Source organism: Pseudophryne corroboree, chromosome 2 (assembly GCF_028390025.1).
Source record: "Pseudophryne corroboree isolate aPseCor3 chromosome 2, aPseCor3.hap2, whole genome shotgun sequence".
Lineage (NCBI taxonomy): Eukaryota > Metazoa > Chordata > Amphibia > Anura > Myobatrachidae > Pseudophryne > Pseudophryne corroboree.
In genome coordinates, this window is record NC_086445.1 from 25,960,374 (window position 1) to 25,982,418 (window position 22,045).

At 48.4% G+C, this 22,045-nt stretch overlaps 1 protein-coding gene across 1 annotated transcript in view; it reads left to right on the forward strand.

Moving 5' to 3' along the window:
- The window catches only part of LOC134989418 (uncharacterized), a 229,117-nt gene that overhangs the window by 149,395 nt on the left and 57,677 nt on the right, over window positions 1-22,045 (forward strand). Inside the window, exons 17-20 of the mRNA XM_063950608.1 lie at window positions 13,246-13,437; window positions 14,440-14,563; window positions 14,681-14,778; window positions 14,916-15,555. Coding sequence (XP_063806678.1) covers window positions 13,246-13,437; window positions 14,440-14,563; window positions 14,681-14,778; window positions 14,916-15,555 — 1,054 coding nt within the window. The remainder of the gene's footprint in view (window positions 1-13,245; window positions 13,438-14,439; window positions 14,564-14,680; window positions 14,779-14,915; window positions 15,556-22,045) is intronic.

A 22,045-nucleotide genomic window follows, 5' to 3' on the forward strand; every position in this document is an offset into this window, starting at 1 on the left:
GAGGAAGTAGTCTGTGACCGATTAAAACATTTAAAGATTAATAAATCACCAGGGCCCGATGGTATTCATCCAACGGTTCTAATGGAGCTTCACTCTGAACTGGCAAAACCGCTATCTTTGATCTTTGAGGATTCAGTTATATCAGGTATGGTTCCCAAAGACTGGCGTATAGCGGAAGTAGTGCCTATATTCAAAAAGGGAAGTAAAGCTGAACCAGGTAATCATAGACCAGTTAGTCTTACATCTATAGTGGGGAAAGTATTGGAAGGTATTCTAAGAGATAGTATTCAGAAGTTCCTTGAAACCAATAATGTCATTAAAAGGAATCAACATGGGTTTATGAAGGACAGATCCTGTCAAACCAACTTACTTGGCTTTTATGAAACAGTAAGCGCAAACCTAGATCAGGGTAAAGACGTGGATGTAATCTTTTTAGACTTTGCTCAAGCGTTCGATACTGTACCACACATGAGACTTATCTACAAGCTACAAGAATCAGGGCTAGGAAGCACAATATGCACTTGGGTCAAAAACTGGTTAGATAATAGGAAGCAGCGCGTTGTGGTTAATGGATCTTTCTCTGACGTCCTAGTGGATGCTGGGAACTCCGTAAGGACCATGGGGAATAGCGGCTCCGCAGGAGACTGGGCACAACTAAAGAAAGCTTTAGGACTACCTGGTGTGCACTGGCTCCTCCCACCATGACCCTCCTCCAGACCTCAGTTAGAATCTTGTGCCCGGCTGAGCTGGATGCACACTAGGGGCTCTCCTGAGCTCCTAGAAAGAAAGTATATTTTAGGTTTTTTATTTTACAGTGAGATCTGCTGGCAACAGACTCACTGCAGCGAGGGACTAAGGGGAGAAGAAGCGAACCTACCTTACTGGTGGTAGCTTGGGCTTCTTAGGCTACTGGACACCATTAGCTCCAGAGGGATCGACCGCAGGACCCGACCTTGATGTTCGTTCCCGGAGCCGCGCCGCCGTCCCCCTTACAGAGCCAGAAGCATGAAGATGGTCCGGAAAATCGGCGGCAGAAGACTTCGGTCTTCACCAAGGTAGCGCACAGCACTGCAGCTGTGCGCCATTGCTCCTCATGTACACCTCACACTCCGGTCACTGATGGGTGCAGGGTGCTGGGGGGGGGGGGGGGGGGGGGGGCGCTCTGAGGGCAATATTACACACCTTGGCTGGCAAATCTACACCATATATAGTCCCAGAGGCTATATAGGTGTAAATTAATACCCCTGCCAGAGTTTCAAAAATGCGGGAGAAGTCCGCCGAAAAAGGGGCGGGGCTATCTCCCTCAGCACACTGGCGCCATTTCTCCCTCACAGCTCCGTTGGAAGGAAGCTCCCTGGCTCTCCCCTGCAGTCTACAAGCTACAGGAGGGTAAAAAAGAAAGGGGGGGCACTAAATTTAGGCGCAGTGTGTGTGTGTGTGTATATATATATATATATCAGCTATAAGGGGATGTAATTCAGTTAGTCCCTGTATTATATAGCACTCTGGTGTGTGCTGGCATACTCTCTCTCTGTCTCCCCAAAGGGCTTTGTGGGGTCCTGTCCTCTGTCAGAGCATTCCCTGTGTGTGTGCGGTGTGTCGGTACGGCTGTGTCGACATGTTTGATGAGGAGGCTTATGTGGAGGCGGAGCAGATGCCTATAAATGTGATGTCACCCCCTGCGGGGCGGACACCTGAGTGGATGGACTTATGGAAGGAATTACGTGAAAGTGTCGACTCCTTACATAAAAAATTTGACGACATGCCAAATGCGGGACAGCCGGCTTCTCAGCTCGTGCCTGCCCAGGCGTCTCAAAGGCCATCTCAAAGGCCATCAGGGGCTCTAAAACGCCCGCTACCTCAGATGGCAGACACAGATGTCGACACGGATACGGATACCAGTGTCGACGACGACGAAGAGACTAATGTAATTTCCAATAGGGCCACTCGTTACATGATTGAGGCAATGAAAAATGTATTACACATTTCTGATATTACCCCAGGTACCACATAAAAGGGTATTATGTTTGGGGAGAAAAAACTACCAGTGGTTTTTCCCCCTTCTGAAGAATTAAACGAAGTGTGTGAAGTAGCGTGGGCTTCCCCCGAAAAAAAAATTGGTAATTTCTAAAAGGTTACTAATGGCGTACCCTTTCCCGCCAGAGGATAGGTCACGTTGGGAGACACCCCCTAGGGTGGATAAAGCGCTCACACGCTTGTCAAAGAAGGTGGCACTACCGTCTCCGGATACGGCCGCCCTAAAGGAGCCTGCTGATAGAAAGCAGGAGGCTATCCTGAAGTCTGTATATACACACTCAGGCATTATACTGAGACCAGCTATTGCTTCAGCATGGATGTGCAGTGCTGGAGCTGCGTTGTCAGATTCCCTGTCGGAAAATATTGACACCCTAGACAGGGACACTATATTGCTAACCATAGAGCATATAAAAGACGCAGTCTTATACATGAGAGATGCACAGAGGGATATCTGCCGGCTGGCATCTAAAATAAGTGCAATGTTCATTTCTGCCAGGAGAGGCTTATGGACTCGGCAGTGGACAGGGGATGCAGATTCTAAAAGGCACATGGAAGTTTTGCCTTATAAGGTTGAGGAGTTATTCGGGGATGGTCTCTCAGACCTGTTTTCCACAGCAACAGCTGGGAAGTCAGCATTTTTGCCCCATGTTCCCTCACAGCCTTAGAAAGCACCGTATTATCAGGTACAGTCCTTTCGGCCCCAGAAAAGCAGGCGGGGAAAAGGCGCGTCCTTTCTGCCCAGAGGCAGAGGTAGGGGGAAAAAGCTGCAACAAACAGCCGGTTCCCAGGAGCAAAAGTCCTCCCCCGCTTCCTCCAAGTCCGCCGCATGACGGTGGGGCTCCACAGGCGGAGCCAGGTACGGTGGGGGGCCGCCTCAAAAATTTCAGCGATCAGTGGGCTCGCTCACAGGTGGATCCCTGGATCCTTCAAGTAGTATCTCAGGGGTACAAGCTGGAATTCGAGACGTCTCCCCCCCCCCCCCCCCCCCCCCGCCGTTTCCTCAAATCTGCCTTGCCGACAACTCCCTCAGGCAGGGAGGCTGTGCTAGCGGCAATTCACAAGCTGTATTCCCAGCAGGTGATAGTCAAGGTGCCCCTACTTCAACAAGGACGGGGTTACTATTCCACAATGTTTGTGGTACCGAAACCGGACGGTTCGATGAGACCCATTTTAAATTTGAAATCCTTGAACACATATATAAAAAAATTCAAGTTCAAGATGGAATCGCTCTGGGCGGTTATTGCAAGCCTGGACGAGGGGGATTACATGGTATCCCTGGACATCAAGGATGCTTACCTGCATGTCCCCATTTACCATCCTCACCAGGAGTACCTCAGATTTATGGTACAGGATTTTCATTACCAATTCCAGACGCTGCCGTTTGGGCTGTCCACGGCACCGAGGGTATTTACCAAGGTAATGGCCGAAATGATGATACTCCTTCGAAAAAAGGGAGTTTTAATTATCCCGTACTTGGACGATCTCCTGATAAAGGCGAGGTCCAAGGAGCAGTTGTTGGTCGGGGTAGCACTATCTCGGGAAGTGCTACAACAGCACGGTTGGATTCTAAACATTCCAAAGTCACAGCTGGTTCCTAAGACACGTCTACTGTTCCTGGGGATGGTTCTGGACACAGACCAGAAAAAAGTGTTTCTCCCGGAGGAGAAAGCCAAGGAGCTGTCATCTCTAGTCAGAGGCCTCCTGAAACCAAAACAGGTATCGGTGCATCACTGCACGCGAGTCCTGGGAAAAATGGTAGCTTCCTACGAAGCAATTCCATTTGGCAGGTTCCATGCAAGAACTTTTCAGTGGGACCTGTTGGACAAGTGGTCCGGATCGCATCTTCAGATGCATCGGCTGATACCCTGGTCCTTGGAGACAGGGTTATCTCTGCTGTGGTGGCTGCAGAGTGCTCATCTTCAAGAGGGCCGCAGATTCGGCATACAGGACTGGGTCCTGGTGACCACGGATGCCAGCCTTCGAGGCTGGGGGGCAGTCACACAGGGAAGAAACTTCCAGGGACTATGGTCAAATCAGGAGATTTCCCTACACATAAATATTCTGGAACTAAGGGCCATTTACAATGCCCTAAGTCAAGCAAGACCCCTGCTTCAAAACCAGCCGGTACTGATTCAATCAGACAACATCACGGCAGTCGCCCATGTAAATCGACAGGGCGGCACAAGAAGCAGGATGGCGATGGCAGAAGCCACAAAGATTCTCCGATGGGCGGAAAATCACGTGTTAGCACTGTCAGCAGTGTTCATTCCGGGAGTGGACAACTGGGAAGCAGACTTCCTCAGCAGGCACGACCTCCACCCGGGAGAGTGGGGACTTCATCCAGAAGTCTTCCAAATGCTGGTAAACCGTTGGGAAAGGCCACAGGTGGACATGATGGCGTCTCGCCTCAACAAAAAGTTACAAAGTTATTGCGCCAGGTCAAGGGACCCTCAGGCGATAGCTGTGGACGCTCTAGTGACACCGTGGGTGTACCAGTCTGTTTATGTGTTCCCTCCTCTGCCTCTCATACCAAAGGTACTGAGAATAATAAGAAGACGAGGAGTAAGAAAGATACTCGTGGTTCCGGATTGGCCAAGAAGAGCTTGGTACCCAGAACTTCAAGAAATGATATCAGAGGACCCATGGCCTCTGCCGCTCAGACAGGATCTGCTACAGCAGGGGCCCTGTCTGTTCCAGGACTTACCGCGGCTGCGTTTGACGGCATGGCGGTTGAACGCCGGATCCTAAAAGAAAAGGGCATTCCGGAGGAAGTCATTCCTACGCTGATTAAAGCTAGGAAAGAAGTAACCGCAAACCATTATCACCGCATTTGGCGAAAATATGTTGCGTGGTGTGAGGCCAGGAAGGCCCCAACAGAGGAATTTCAGCTGGGTCGATTTCTGCACTTCCTACAGTCAGGAGTGACTATGGGCCTAAAATTGGGTTCCATTAAGGTCCAGATTTCGGCTCTGTCGATTTTCTTCCAGAAAGAACTGGCTTCACTGCCTGAAGTTCAGACATTTGTAAAGGGAGTGCTGCATATTCAGCCCCCTTTTGTGCCTCCAGTGGCACCTTGGGATCTCAACGTGGTGTTGGATTTTCTAAAGTCACATTGGTTTGAACCACTTAAAACCGTGGATTTAAAATATCTCGCGTGGAAGGTGGTCATGCTATTGGCCTTGGCTTCGGCCAGGCGTGTGTCAGAATTGGCGGCTTTGTTGTGTAAAAGCCCTTATCTGATTTTCCATATGGATAGGGCAGAATTGAGGACTCGTCCCCAGTTTCTCCTTAAGGTGGTATCAGCTTTTCATTTGAACCAACCTATTGTGGTGCCTGCGGCTACTAGGGACTTGGAGGATTCCAAGTTACTGGACGTAGTTAGGGCCTTGAAAATTTATGTTTCCAGGACGGCTGGAGTCAGGAAAACTGACTCGCTATTTATCCTGTATGCACCCAACAAGCTGGGTGCTCCTGCTTCTAAGCAGACTATTGCTCGCTGGATTTGTAGCACAATTCAGCTGGCGCATTCTGCGGCAGGACTGCCGCATCCTAAATCTGTAAAAGCCCATTCCACAAGGAAGGTGGGCTCTTCTTGGGCGGCTGCCCGAGGGGTCTCGGCTTTACAACTTTGCCGAGCTGCTACTTGGTCAGGGTCAAACACGTTTGCAAAATTCTACAAATTTGATACCCTGGCTGAGGAGGACCTTGAGTTCTCTCATTCGGTGCTGCAGAGTCATCTGCACTCTCCCGCCCGTTTGGGAGCTTTGGTATAATCCCCATGGTCCTTACGGAGTTCCCAGCATCCACTAGGACGTCAGAGAAAATAAGATTTTACTCACCGGTAAATCTATTTCTCGTAGTCCGTAGTGGATGCTGGGCGCCCATCCCAAGTGCGGATTGTCTGCAATACTTGTATATAGTTATTGCCTAACTAAAGGGTTATTGTTATGAGCCATCTGTTGAGAGGCTCAGTTATAGTTCATACTGTTAACTGGGTATAGTATCACGAGTTATACGGTGTGATTGGTGTGGCTGGTATGAGTCTTTCCGGGATTCAAAATCCTTCCTTATTGTGTCAGCTCTTCCGGGCACAGTATCCTAACTGAGGTCTGGAGGAGGGTCATGGTGGGAGGAGCCAGTGCACACCAGGTAGTCCTAAAGCCTTCTTTAGTTGTGCCCAGTCTCCTGCGGAGCCGCTATTCCCCATGGTCCTTACGGAGTTCCCAGCATCCACTACTGACTACGAGAAATAGATTTACCGGTGAGTAAAATCTTATTTTTTCAACTTGGACTGAAGTGCTAAGTGGTGTGCCGCAAGGCTCAGTATTAAGACCGCTATTGTTCAATATTTTCATTAACGACCAAACAGAAGGTCTAGAGAGCATGGTGTCAATTTTTGCAGATGATACCAAATTGTGTAAGGCTATAAATACAGAGGAGGATGCCGAGTCTCTTCAGAACGACTTAGTTAAATTAGAAGCATGGGCAGCCAAATGGAGAATGCGCTTCAACACAGACAAGTGTAAGGTAATGCACTGTGGTAACAAGAACAAAAATTACACCTACCTACTAAATGGGGTAAAATTAGGGGATTCTGTACTGGAAAAGGACTTAGGTGTCCTCATAGATAGCAAGCTAAGCAGTAGTACCCAAAGCAGGACTGCAGCAAAGAAGGCTAATAAGATATTAGCATGCATAAAACGGGGTATTGATGCTAGGGACGAGAGTATTATACTCCCGTTATATAAATCACTAGTGAGGCCACACCTTGAGTACTGTGTACAATTCTGGGCACCGTACTACAAAAAGGATATCCTGGAGCTTGAAAAGGTACAGAGGAGGGCGACCAAACTAATTAAGGGCATGGAGACGATGGAATACAAGGAAAGGCTTGAAAGACTAGGCATGTTTACATTGGAAAAGCGGAGACTAAGAGGGGATATGATCAACATCTACAAATATATAAGGGGACAATACACAGAGCTTGTGTGGGACCTGTTTTTGGTTAGATCAACACAGAGGACTCGTGGACACTCGCTCATGTTAGAGGAGAGGAGATTCCGCACAATACGGCGTAAAGGCTTTTTCACAGTAAGGACAATACGTGTTTGGAATTCCCTGCCCGAGGGAGTTGTAATGGCGGAATCTGTCAACACCTTTAAGAATGGGTTAGATAAATTCCTATTGGATAAGGATATCCAGGGGTATGGTGCATAGTCATGCATTATAGTTACTATAAATTAGTGATGAGCGGATTCGGTTTTACTCGGTTCTCAAAACAGAATCTTATGGGCTATCCAAAACACGTGACATCCGTGAGCCAATAAGATAACGTTTTGAGAACCTAGTAAAACCGAATCCGCTCATCACTACTATAAATAGGGATAAAATGCAATGGCTGACAGCAGCATCAGTCAGAAATTTTAGTCAAATCATCATGCATAGAAGACCACAAATAGGTTGAACTCGATAGACAGCTGTCTTTTTTCAACCTCAGATACTATGTTACCTATTAAGGGACACAGTCAGCGCTGGTTTAGGGTCTCCCTATTCCTCTAATAGCGCTGTGTGGGGGTTGGCTCCAGTCTCTGTGTCTCTCTGTCATTCTTGGGGGGGGGGGGGGGGGGGGGGACGACTCTGTCTACCCAGTACCCTGTGTGTTTGTGGGGTGATTGGTGTGTATGTGCAAACATGTCTAGGGACACTGTTTCATATGCTGCAGAGGATTTATCTTCCCAGGAAGACTGCATACCATGTAATCAGGATTGCACTGTTGTAGCGCAGATCCTAGCTAGAGAGCCAGAACGGTTAGTCTCTCTTAGGGGGACTATTTCTCAGATTTCTGATTGGGTTGCTAGGACTGAGCATGCCACTCAGCATGCCTGCAATCCTCTATGGTTGTATGGTCTGATACTGCTTCCTCTGGGCCCCCTGCGGTTCATTCTCACAAACGTGCACTTGCAATGCTTATGCAGGATGACACGGACACCAATTCTGACACTGCAGACGGTGGTGGGGATGTGTTGTGGGGGACAGCCTCACTTGCTAAGGGGGTGCAGTTGATGACTGAAGCTGTAAGGGATGTGTTGCACATTTCTGACACAGCTCCTGAGCAGGCGGAGGAGGCCTTTTTCACAGACCGTAAGAAGCCCCCCCTCACATTCCCGGATTCCAAAGAATTAAATGCTATCTTTGAAAAAGCCTGGGAAACTCCGGAGAAGAAATTCCAGATCCCTAAGAGGGTCTTGGTTGCTTTCCCCTTCCTAGAGGAAGATAGAAAAAATGGGAGTCCCCGCCGATAGTCGACGTCTCTGTCTCTAGGTTGTCCAAACAAGTAGTGTTGCCAGTCCCAGGATCTACCGCGTTGAAGGCCCCGGCAAATCGCAAGGTGGATGCTACTCTAAAATCCAATTATACGGCTTCAAGGGCTATATTACGGCCTACTATAGCCTGTGCTTGGATTGCAAAAGCTATGCCAGGTGGTCTATCACTCTGCAGGAGGAATCGACTACGCTGGATACGTTGATTTATTTTTACGTAATATTCAGGATTCTGCAGGGTTCCTGGTAGATTTCATGAAGGACCTAGGTTCCATGGCTGCAGGAATCTCCTCCATGTCCGTCTTGGCTCGCAGGGGTCTCTGGCTGCGCCAAAGGTCTGCGGACGCGGAATCCAGGAAAAGTGTGAAAGGCCTACCCTATAAAGGTCAGGCTCTCTTTGGGGAGGCGCTGGATGCGTGGATTGCCACGGATACCGCGAGTAAGTCTCCTTTTCTCCCCTCAGCTGCATCGGCTACGAAGAAGCCTTTTACACCAGCCACGTCACAGTCCTTTCGGCCCGCGAGGCCTAGAAAGAACAAGCCTTTGAACACCTTCTTCAGAGGTGGTCGTGCCAAAGGAAAGAAGCCTGCTCCCGCAGGTTCCCAAACGCAGAAGCCTGCTTCTGATACCACCAAGTCCTCCACATGACGGTGGACAGCTAGGCCTGGAGGAAGGTCAGGTGGGGGCGAGACTCCGGCGTTTCAGCCACGTCTGGGTGTCGTCTGGCCTGGAACCCTGGGTACTGGATATTTGTGTCCAGGGGGTACAAACTGGAGTTTCAAAATCCCCCACCTCACCGTTTCTTCAAGTCAGGCTTGCCAGCTCTGCCAGCAGACAGAACAATTCTTCGGGAGGCCATCCGAAAATTGGTGGTGTCAGAGGTCATTGTTCCAGTTCTGCCTCAGCAGTGGAACAAAGATTATTATTCGAACCTTTTCGTGGTACCGAAACCGGATGGTTCGGTTCGGCCAATTCTGAACTTAAAGTCTTTGAACCCTTATCTCAGGGAGTTCAAATTCAAGATGGAATCTCTGAGAGCTGTCATCTCAGGACTGACGGAGGGGGAGTTCCTGGTGTCTCTGGACATCAAGGATGCGTACCTCCACATTCCCATTTGGTCTCTGCATCAGGCATATCTCAGGTTTGCACTGTTGTACGATCACTATCAGTTTCAGGTGCTGCCGTTTGGCCTCTCCACAGCACCGAGGATCTTCACCAAGGTGATGGCGGAAATGATGGTTCTCCGCAAGCAGGGGGTGAACATAATCCCATATCTGGACGATCTCCTGATCAAGGCAGCATCCAGGGAGAGGTTGTTACGATCCATTGTGCTCATGACGCAGCTGCTCAAGGAGCACGGTTGGATCCTGAACCTTCCAAAGTCTCATCTGGAGCCGATAAGGAGGCTGTCTTTCCTGGGGATGATCCTAGACACAGAAGTGCAGAGGGTTTTTCTGCCGGTGGAGAAAGCATTGGTGATTCAATCAATGGTCCGGAATGTCTTAAAACCTTCCCGGGTATCGGTTCATCAGTGCATCCGCTTTTTGGGGAAGATGGATGCCTCCTACGAGGCTCTGCAGTACGGAAGATTTCATGCTCGACCCTTTCAGCTGGATCTCTTGGACCAGTGGTCGGGGTCTCACCTACACATGCACCAGAGGATACGTCTGTCTCCCAAAGCCGGGATTTTGCACCTCTGGTGGCTAAAACTTCCACACCTTTTGGTAGGCCGAAGGTTCGGAGTTCAGGACTGGATCCTTATAACCATAGATGCAAGTCTAAGAGGTTGGGGAGCAGTTGCTCAGGGGGAGACCTTCCAAGGAAGGTGGTTGAATCAAGAATCCCTTCTCCCAATAAACATCCTGGAGCTAAGTGCCGTATACAACGGCCTTCTGCAAGCAGCACACCTTCTACACGATCGGGCTGTTCAGGTGCAGTCGGACAACGTGACCACAGTGGCCTACATAAACCGACAAGGCGGAACGAAGAGCAGGGCTGCAATGTCAGAGGTGTCAAGAACCCTTCTCTTGGCAGAAAGGCACGCTGTGGCGATGTCAGCAATCTTCATTCCGGGAGTAGACAACTGGGAAGCGGACTTCCTCAGCAGACACAATCTCCATCCAGGAGAGTGAAGCCTCCACCCGGAGGTGTTCGAGGAGGTAACCGGTTGGTGGGGGGTTCCTCACATAGACAAGATGTCCTCCCGCCTCAACAAGAAGCTGCGGAGGTACTGTTCCAGGTCGAGAGACCCTCAGGCAGTGGCAGTGGACGCACTGGTAACACCATGGGTGTTCACGTCAGTGTATGTGTTCCCTCCACTTCCTCTGATACCAAAGGTTCTTCAGCTGGTAAGAAGAACAAAGGTTCTGGCAATCCTCATTGCTCCAGACCGGCCAAGGAGGGCTTGGTATGCAGATCTGCTGGATCTTCTGCTGGAGGATCCAAGGCCCTTACCTCTTCGGGAGGATCTGCTACTGCAAGGGCCATTCGCCTATCAAGACTTACCACTGCTACGTTTGACGGCATGGCGGTTGAACACCAGATCTTAGCTTGGAAGGGTATCCCGAGTGAGGTTATTCCTACCCTGATTCACGCTCGGAAAGGGGTAACGTCTAAACATTACCACCGTGTTTGGAAGAAATATGTTTCTTGGTGTGAATCCAAGAAATTTCCTGTGGTGGAGTTCCAACTTGGACGTTTTCTCCTATTCCTGCAAGCAGGTGTGGATATGTGCCTGAGATTGGGCTCCATCAAGGTCCAAATCTCTGCTTTGTCCATCTTCTTTCAAAAACAGCTGGCTGTCCTCCTTGAGGTTCAGACCTTTTTGAAAAGGGTTCTGCACATCCAACCTCCCTTTGTGGCGCCAACGGCACCCTGGGGTCTTGATGTGGTGTTGCAGTTCCTGCAGTCAGCTTGGTTTGAGCCTCTTCTGGAGGCTGACATCAACTTTCTCACGTGGAAGGCGGAAGGCTTCCACGTGGAAGGCTGTCTTCCATGAAGACAGGGCGGAACTTATGATTCGTCCACAGTTCCTGCCTAAGGTTGTATCGGCTTTCCATATCAACCAACCTATTGTGGTGGCAGTGGCTACTGACTCCTCAATTTCTTCAAAGGCCTTGGATGTTGTGAGGGCTTTGAAGATCTATGTGAAGAGGACTGCTCGTCATAGAAAAACTGACTCTCTGTTTGTCCTCTATGATCCCAAGAAAATTGTGTGTCCTGCTTCTAAGCAGTCGATTTCACGCTGGATCAGGTTCACCATCCAGCAGGCTTATTCTACGCCTGGATTGCCGTTTCCGAAATCGGTTAAGGCCCACTCTACTCGTAAGGTGAGTTCTTCCTGGACGACTGCCCGGGGTGTCTCGGCCTTACAGCTTTGCCGAGCAGCTACTTGGTCTGGTTCAAACACGTTTGCTAAGTTTTACCAGTTCGATACTTTGGCCTCTGGTGACCTCAAGTTTGGTCAAGCAGTCTTGCAGGAGCCTCCGCGCTCTCCCTCCCGTACTGGGAGCTTTGGTACATCCCCATGGCACTAATATGGACCCCAGCATCCTCTAGGACGTAAGAGAATATAGGATTTTAATTACCTACTGGTAAATCCTTTTCTCGTAGTCCGTAGAGGATGTTGGGCGGCCGCCCAGCGCGTTGTTTCCTGCATTTGTTTTATAGTTCAGTGCTACCTGGTTCCTAGGTAAGTTCTGCCTTGTTTACTGTTTCAGCACTGTTTCAGCTGTTGCTGAGTTTACCGGCATGTTAGCTGGATTTGTCTGTTGTGTGAGCTGGTATGAATCTCGCCACTATCTGTGTAATTCCTTCTCTCGAAGTATGTCGTCTCCTTGGGCACAGTTTATAGACTGAGTCTGGTAGGAGGGGCATAGGGGGAGGAGCCAGCCCACACTGTTAAACTCTTAAAGTGCCAATGGCTCCTGGTTGACCCGTCTATATCCCATGGTACTAATATGGACCCCAGCATCCTCTACGGACTACGAGAAAAGGATTTACCGGTAGGTAATTAAAATCCTATTATATAGTATAGTAATAATACAGGGACATGACTGGGGAGGTGAGGGGATCTGGCAGTGTCACAGTGACATTACTTTATATCTATAGTAATACAAAGACATGACTGGGGAGGTGATGGGATCTGGCAGTGTCACAGTGACATCACTTTATATCTGTAGTAATAATACATGGACATGACTGGGGAGGTTAGCTCTGGGAGTGTCACTGTGGCATCACATATCTATAGTAATAATATAGAGACATGACTGGGGAGGTGAGTGCAACATTATAAAAGTGATGTATCGTTACAGTAGATGTAGTGCTACATCATGTCTTTAATTTTGCCTTTCAAAATTACAATATGCCCTCCTTCCTCATCCAGCACCGTGCACCTAGGGTGAGCACAACTACTTGCCATATGTTTGCAGTGGTGTGTGTGTGTTATTGCGGCCTATTGGGAGTATTCGGATATCCTGTAATGTCAGAATGACCTCTTGCACCCAGGATTGAGTTGGTACATAGAGCAGCATGCATACAGTAACATGTGGATATATAGGTGCAGTGCAGCCTCAGGGATTCGGCTGAGTGAATATATGCGGAAATCTGCAGCTATTTCCAAGCATGAAATGAGGCCACAGATGCAGCCACTTTGTGTGGACTCTGCGTCAGGCACAATATGTTGTGTTTTCATTCACTGAAAGGAAGACGGCAGGAGAGGTGTTATATACTCTCCACTTTCCTGTTTATAGGGAACGGGTACAGGTAGGGTATGCATTGTGTCTGTAGCCTGCTCCCTTATTGTATATTATGCACAGTATCTACTAGGAAAGCACAGCTCCATGTTGGTGGGGTTGACCTTTTTATTGACGTTTATCCCAATATACAGGGTTACACAGTATTGAAGAAGACATCCAGTGACTGTGTGACACCCAGCAGCTGTCCCCTTGTGTCAGGAGGACTGAGCAGGACCCGGAGCCCCATCACGGTGCCTCCACCTCACTCACTGATACATGAGAGGCACAATGACCAGATGATCCTGGAACTCACCAACAAGATCATTCAGCTGCCTGCTGGAGAGGTGACTGCTGGGAATGGGGCATTATACAGTAACACCAGGGGATGTGTCTGGGTGATGACTGGAGAGGTGACTGCTGGGAATGGGACATTATACAGTAACACCAGGGGACGTGTCTGGGTGGTGACTGGAGAGGTGACTGCTGGGAACGGGACATTATACAGTAACACCAGGGGATGTGTCTGGGTGATGTTTGGAGAGGTGACTGCTGGGAATGGGACATTATACAGTAACACCAGGGGGCTGTGTCTGGGTGATGACTGGAGAGGTGACTGCTGGGAATGGGACATTATACAGTAACACCAGGGGATGTGTCTGGGTGGTGACTGGAGAGGTGACTGCTGGGAATGGGACATTATACAGTAACACCAGGGGATGTGTCTGGGTGGTGACTGGAGAGGTGACTGCTGGGAATGGGACATTATACAGAAACACCAGGGGATGCGTCTGGGTGATGACTGGAGAGGTGACTGCTGGGAATGGGGCATTATACAGTAACACCAGGGGATGTGTCTGGGTGATAACTGGAGAGGTGACTGCTGGGAATGGGGCATTATACAGTAACACCAGGGGATGTGTCTGGGTGATGACTGGAGAGGTGACTGCTGGGAATGGGACATTATACAGTAACACCAGGGGATGTGTCTGGGTGATGACTGGAGAGGTGACTGCTGGGAATGGGACATTATACAGAAACACCAGGGGATGTGTCTGGGTGATGACTGGAGAGGTGACTGCTGGGAATGGGGCATTATACAGTAACACCAGGGGATGTGTGTTGGTGGTGACTGGAGAGGTGACTGCTGGGAATGGGGCATTATACAGTAACACCGAGGGATGTGTCTGGGTGATGACTGGAGAGGTGACTGCTGGGAATGGGGCATTATACAGTAACACCAGGGGATGTGTCTGGGTGATGACTGGAGAGGTGACTGCTGGGAATGGGGCATTATACAGTAACACCAGGGGACGTGTCTGGGTGATGACTGTATCATTGTGTGTCAGGTTCCTATAAGGTGTCAGGATGTTACCGTCTGTTTCTCCATGGAGGAGGGGGAGTTTGTAGAGGAACAGAATCGTCTGTACAAGGACGTGATGATGGAGAATCACCGGCCCCTCACATCACTGGGTAAGAGGAGACTGTCATTTATTGTACAAGGGAGAGCAGGTATGGGGCCCCGCTATATACACATCACCTGAAAATCACATATATACAATGTACTCAGTCACTGTGTGTCTCCTACAGATGGACCCAGTAACAGGAATACCCCGGAGAGATGTCCCCGTCCCCTGTATTCCCAGGATTGTACACAGGAGAATCACAGGATCCAACAGGAGGATCAGGTAGGTGGGATTTGGGGTTTTACCAATATACCCAAGTATCTGTCACTATATGATCTGTAGAGAAGCTGTGTGTGTCTTATATACTGATATTATACAGTTTAATCTCAGTGTAATTTATTATTGTATTTTGCATTTAGGGTGACAATGTGACTGATATTAAGACAGAAGATATAGAGGAAGAAGAAGAGACGTATGTGACTGATGATAAGGCAGAAGATAGAGAAGGAGAAGAAGAGACGTATGTGACTGATAATAAGGCAGAAGACATAGAGGGAGAAGAAGAGACGTATGTGACTGATAATAAGGCAGAAGATATAGAGGGAGAAGAAGAGACGTATGTGACTGATAATAAGACAGAAGATATAGAGAGGGAAGAAGAGATGTATGTGACTGATAATAAGGCAGAAGATACAAAGGGAGAAGAAGAGACATATGTGACTGATAATAAGACAGAAGATATAGAGAGGGAAGAAGAGAAGTATGTGACTGATAATAAGGCAGAAGATATAGAGGAAGAAGAAGAGATGTATGTGACTGATAATAAGGCAGAAGATACAGAGGGAGAAGAAGAGACGTATGTGACTGATAATAAGGCAGAAGATACAGAGGGAGAAGAAGAGACGTATGTGACTGACAATAAGGCAGAAGATATAGAGGGAGAAGAACAGACGTATGTGACTGATAATAAGGCAGAAGATACAGAGGGAGAAGAACAGACGTATGTGCGAGGTGATCAGAAGTGTAAGGAGGAGGAAATCCCTACAGGTAACAGCACAGGTGAGTAATAAACACTTATTACAAAAGAGTCATGTTCTCCTTGCTCAGTCACTGTAACAATCTCTGTCAGTATAATCTAATGAGGGAAATGTATCTGCCGAGAGTGGGAGTCAGGAGACATCTGGGTCAGATATTGGTTCAGGTTCCATCATCTCCTATTATACTCCTGCTCTCCTCCTCACATCATGTCACTGTGTGTTACCAGCCCAGAGATCTGACCAGTCTCTTCCCCGCACTCTCTGGTGATTCCCATACATCAGTACAAGGGAGGTTGCCATAGTGATTCCATCACTAATGGTAATAATATATGTATAGGTTGCACTTAGGATGTATCATCATTATCATTACTATCAGCTGTATATGAGACAAGCTGTGTACTGGCCCTACAGCTGCCTATTATATTACATGTAAAGTGATGCAGGTTATGAGTGTGTGATGTGGAGTGTAGCTGTAAGGTCAGAGAGTGTGTGATAGTACATCTCTACTGATACTATAACTCAGGGATTTCTTAGATCATAGGGAAGTTGCTGTAGTAAGGGGGGAATCATCTTACTGGCCAGAAAAATGATTTTGCCTTAGGAAGCTATTGGTGACATCTGACACTGCGAGGGAACGCTTCTCATGAGCAGCCCCCGTTACCCTGAGAAACCTAGTGTTCATTCTAGCACTCAGCACCTTTCAAAACCCATCCAGTTCCTCTTACCTGGTTACATAAGACTCCAATTCCTGATTTGGATTCTGGTTCTGTTTTGCCAGTACTATGCTGCTTTGAGTTCTATGGCCCCTGTTGCTTGAGTGTGTCTCAGGTCTGGTTGGTTTTTATTGATCACCAGGTGAGAGGCCGCTCGGTGATCTGTGGTTTCTGGTTCCATTTCGGTATCCTTACGTGTCACTAGTGTGCCTAATCTCCTGCAAAACCTATGAGTGCAAGTAACATCAAGCCTTCCCTTTATCTGTACGTCTCAGCTCAGGTCCCCCGAGCAAAATCTACAGAATTCCAGAACCGTGACAGTATCAACATACGTGATCTATTGCCGCCCCTCTTGGGGCATGGAATATGATCAATTATCCGATGGCGGAGGGTTGCTATAGGATGAGCAGCCGCATGAAAGTGGCGCGCCACCGTGTGTTCACTGTATCTTGTGTTCAATGCCATTCTGATTGTAGAACAATGGGCTGCCATGCGTTCTTTAAAAGCCCTCTCCAGTTTACCCACATATTGGCAGCCCACCGGTGGCTAACGCAAAGGTAGATTACAAACATGCTAGAGCATGTTACATTGTGGCCATCTTCTATTTACATCCAGAATATGGGTGATGGAACGTGTCACCTGTAACCATATAACTACAAGTTGTACAAAACAAAATGTGTGACACCTTGAGGTACCTTCCACGCTACATCGTCATGGACAAGGGAGTCTCTAACGTTTCTCCCCCTCTGGTATGCCACCATCAATGGTTTTAATGAGGGAGAGCCTAGAGTAACCTACTGACGCAAACGCATCTATCTCGGACAAGAGTGCTGCTGCTAATTTCTGTTGATCACCAGGATAGGATGATGGCTTGAGGACAATAGGTTAGTACAGTCTGTAGGTTCAACAAAGAAAGATGTGGTAATACACCTTACACCCGTCCTGTACTATAATGGCGACATCCAGATAATTCACTGTATTGCCATCAATGCAGTAAGTGAACTTAACAGGAGATTCTGAGGAATTGTGTATGTCTAATAGCAGTTGTAACTCCTGATTGGTACCACTCCATAATAATAATAATAAATCATCTATGAAGCGGGTGTGAAACATAACTTTTCTCTATCGTCCTAAGTGGATGCTGGGGTTCCTGAAAGGACCATGGGGAATAGCGGCTCCGCAGGAGACAGGGCACAAAAAAGTAAAGCTTTTACCAGATCAGGTGGTGTGCACTGGCTCCTCCCCCTATGACCCTCCTCCAGACTCCAGTTAGATTTTGTGCCCGAACGAGAAGGGTGCAATCTAGGTGGCTCTCCTAAAGAGCTGCTTAGAGAAAGTTTAGCTTAGGTTTTTTACTTTACAGTGAGTCCTGCTGGCAACAGGATCACTGCAACGAGGGACTTAGGGGAGAAGTAGTGAACTCACCTGCGTGCAGAGTGGATTTGCTGCTTGGCTACTGGACACTAGCTCCAGAGGGACGATCACAGGTACAGCCTGGATGGTCACCGGAGCCGCGCCGCCGGCCCCCTTGCAGACGCTGAAGAGAGAAGAGGTCCAAAATCGGCGGCTGAAGACTCCTGAGTCTTCATAAAGGTAGCGCACAGCACTGCAGCTGTGCGCCATTTTCCTCTCAGCACACTTCACACAACAGTCACTGAGGGTGCAGAGCGCTGGGGGGGGCGCTCTGAGAGGCAAATAAAAACCTTATTAGAGGCAAAAAATACCTCACATATAGCCCACAGAGGCTATATGGAGATATTTAACCCCTGCCTAACTTCAAAAATAGCGGGAGACGAGGCCGCCGAAAAAGGGGCGGGGCCTATCTCCTCAGCACACAGCGCCATTTTCTCTCACAGAAAAGCTGGAGAGAAGGCTCCCAGGCTCTCCCCTGCACTGCACTACAGAAACAGGGTTAAAACAGAGAGGGGGGGCACTGATTTTGGCGATATTGTATATATATAAAAGATGCTATAAGGGAGAAACACTTATATAAGGTTGTCCCTATATAATTATAGCGTTTTTGGTGTGTGCTGGCAGACTCTCCCTCTGTCTCCCCAAAGGGCTAGTGGGTCCTGTCCTCTGTCAGAGCATTCCCGGTGTGTGTGCTGTGTGTCGGTACGTGTGTGTCGACATGTATGAGGACGATGTTGGTGAGGAGGCGGAGAAATTGCCTGTAATGGTGATGTCACTCTCTAGGGAGTCGACACCGGAATGGATGGCTTATTTAGAGAATTACGTGAGAATGTCAACACGCTGCAAGGTCGGTTGACGACATGAGACGGCCGACAATCTATTAGGACCGGTCCAGGCGTCTCAGAAACACCGTCAGGGGTTTTAAAAACGCCCATTTACCTCAGTCGGTCGACACAGACACAGACACGGACACTGAATACAGTGTCGACGGTGAATAAACAAACGTATTTCTCATTAGGGCCACACGTTAAGGGCAATGAAGGAGGTGTTACGTGTTTCTGATACTACAAGTACCACAAGAAAGGGTATTATGTGGGAGTGAAAAAACTACCTGTAGTTTTTCCTGAATCAGATAAAATAAAATGAAGTGTGTGATGATGCGTAGGGTTACCCCGATAGCAAATATTGGCGTTATACCCTTTCCCGCCAGAAATTAGGGTACGTTGGGAAACACCCCTTAGTGTGATAAGGCGCTCACACGCTTATCAAGTGGCGTTACCGTCTCCAGATACGGCCGCCCTCAAGGAGCCAGCTGATAGGAAGCTGGAAAAATATCCTAAAAAGTATATACACACATACGGTGGTTATACTGCGACCAGCGATCGCCATCAGCCTGGAGATGCAGTGCTGGGTTGGCTTGGTCGGATTCCCTGACTGAAAATATTTTATTCATGTAGAGCATTTAATAGGATGCATTCTATATATATGTATGTGAGATGCACAGAGGGATATTTGCTCTCTGGCATCAAGATAAGTGCGTTGTCCATATCTCCCAGAAGATGTCAGGGACACGACAGTGGTCAGGTGATACAGATCCCATACGGCAGATGGAAGTATTGCTGTATAAAGGGAAGGAGTTATTTGGGGGTCGGTCCATCGGACCTGGGGACCACAGCAACAGCTGGGAAATCCAACCTTTTTTACCCCAAGTTACATCTCAGCTAAAAAAGACACCGTCTTTTCAGCCTCAATCTTTCCTTTCCCATGAGGGCATGCAGGCAAAAGGCCAGTCATATCTGCCCAGACATAGAGGTAAGGGAAGTAGACTGCAGCAGGCAGCCCTTTCCCAGGAAAAGAAGCCCTCCACCGCGTCTGCCAAGTCCTCAGCATGACGCTGGGGCCGTGCAAGCGGACTCAAGGTGGGGGGGTAGTCTCAAGAGTCTCAGGGCGCAGTGGGATCACTCGCAAGTTGACCCCTAGATCGTACGAGTATTATCCCAGGGGTAAAGATTGGAGAGTCGAGACATCTTCTCCTCGCAGCTTCCTGAAGTCTGCTTTACCAACGGCTCCCTCCGACAGGGAGGCAGCATTGGAAACAATTCACAAGCTGTATATCCAGCAGGTGATAATCAAAGTACCCCTCCTACGACAAGGAAAAGGGTATTATTTTTCCACACTATATTGTGGTACTGAAGCCAGACGGCTTGGTGACACATAGTCTAAATCTAAAATGTTTTGAACACTTACATAAAAGGTTCAAATCGAGATAAAGTCACTCAGAGCAGTGATAGCGAACCGGAAAAAAGGGGACTATATGGTGTCCCTGGACATCAAGGATTACCTCCATGTCCAAAATTTGTCCTTCTCATCACGGGTACCTCTGGTTCGTGGTACAGAACTGTCAATATCAGTTTCAGACGATGCCGTTTGAATTATCCACGGCACCCCGGGCCTTTTTACCAAGGTAATGGCCGAAAAGATGTTTCTTCAAAGAAAAAAGGCATCTAAATTATCCCTTACTTGCACGACCTAAAAAGGGCAAGTTCCAGAGAACAGTTGGAGGTCGGAAGAGCACTATCTAAAGTAGTTCTTCGACGGCACGACTGGATTCTAAATATTCCAAGAATCGCAGCTGTTTTCCGACGATACGTCTGCTGTTCCTAGGGATGATTCTGGACACGGTTCAGAAAAAGGTTTTTCTTCCCGAGGAAAAAGCCAAGGAGTTATCCGACCTGTCAGGAACCTCCTAAAACCAGGAAAGGTGTCTGTACATCAATGCACAAGAGTCCTGGGAAAAATGGTGGCTTTTTACGAAGCAATTCCATTCGGCAGATTCCATGCAAGAATTTTCCAAAGGGATCTGTTGGACAAATGGTCAGGGTCGCATCCTCAGATGCACCTGCGAATAACCCTGTCGCCAAGGACAAGGGTATATCTTCTGTGGTGGTTGCAAAAGGCTCATCTATTGGAGGGCCGCAGATTCGGCATACAGGATTTGATCCTGGTGACCACGGACGCCAGCCTGAGAGGTTGGGGAGCAGTCACACAAGGAAGAAACTTCCAGGGGGTATGGACGAACCTGGAAAAGTCTCTTCACATAAACATTCTGGTACTAAGAGCAATCTAAAATGCTCTAAGCCAGGCGGAACCACTCCTGCAAGGAAAACCGGTGTTGATTCAGTCGGACAACATCACGGCGGTCGCCCATGTAAACAGACAGGGCGGCACAAGAAGCAGGAGTGCAATGGCAGAAGCTGCCAAGATTCTTCGCTGGGCGGAGAATCACGTAATAGCACTGTCAGCAGTGTTCTTCCCGGGCGTGGACAACTGGGAAGCAGACTTCCTCAGCAGACACGATATTCACCCGGGAGAGGGGGGTCTTCATCCAGAAGTCTTCCACATGCTAATAAACTGTTGGGAAAGACCAATGGTAGACATGATGGCGTCTCGCCTCAACAAGAAACTGGACAAGTATTGCGCCAGGTCAAGAGATCCACAGGCAATAGCTGTGGACGCACTGGTAACACCTTGGGTGTACAAATCAGTATATGTGTTTCCTCCTCTGCCTCTCATACCAAAGGTATTGAAGATTATACGGTGAGGAGGAGTAAGAACAATACTAGTGGCTCCGGATTGGCCAAGAAGGACTTGGTACCCGGAACTTCAAGAGTTGGTCACGGACGACCCGTGCCCTCTACTTCTGAGAAGGGACCTGCTACAACAGGGTCCCTGTCTCTTTCAAGACTTACCGCGGCTGCGTTTGACGGCATGGCGGTTGAACGCCAGATCCTAAAAGGGAAAGGCATTCCAGAAGAAGTCATTCCTACCTTGATTAAGGCAAGGAAGGAAGTCACCGCGAAACATTATCACCGCATTTGGCGAAAATATGTCGCGTGGTGCGAGGATCGGAGTGTTCCGACGGAGGAATTTCAACTGGGTCGTTTCCTACATTTCCTACAATCAGGATTGTCTAGGGGTCTCAAATTGAGATCTATTAAGGTTCAAATTTCGGCCCTGTCAATATTCTTCCAAAAAGAATTGGCCTCAGTTCCTGAGGTACAGACTTTTGTTAAAGGAGTACTGCATATACAGCCTCCTGTGGTGCCTCCGGTGGCACCGTGGGATCTAAATGTAGTTTTAGATTTCCTCAAATCCCATTGGTTTGAACCATTGAAAAAGGTGGATTTTAAATATCTCACATGGAAAGTGACTATGTTACTGGCCCTGGCTTCCGCCAGGAGAGTATCTGAATTGGCGGCTTTATCTTATAAAAGCCCTTATCTAATCTTCCATTCGGATAGGGCAGAACTGAGGACTCGTCCGCATTTTCTCCCTAAGGTGGTATCAGCGTTTCACCTGAACCAACCTATTGTGGTGCCTGCGGCC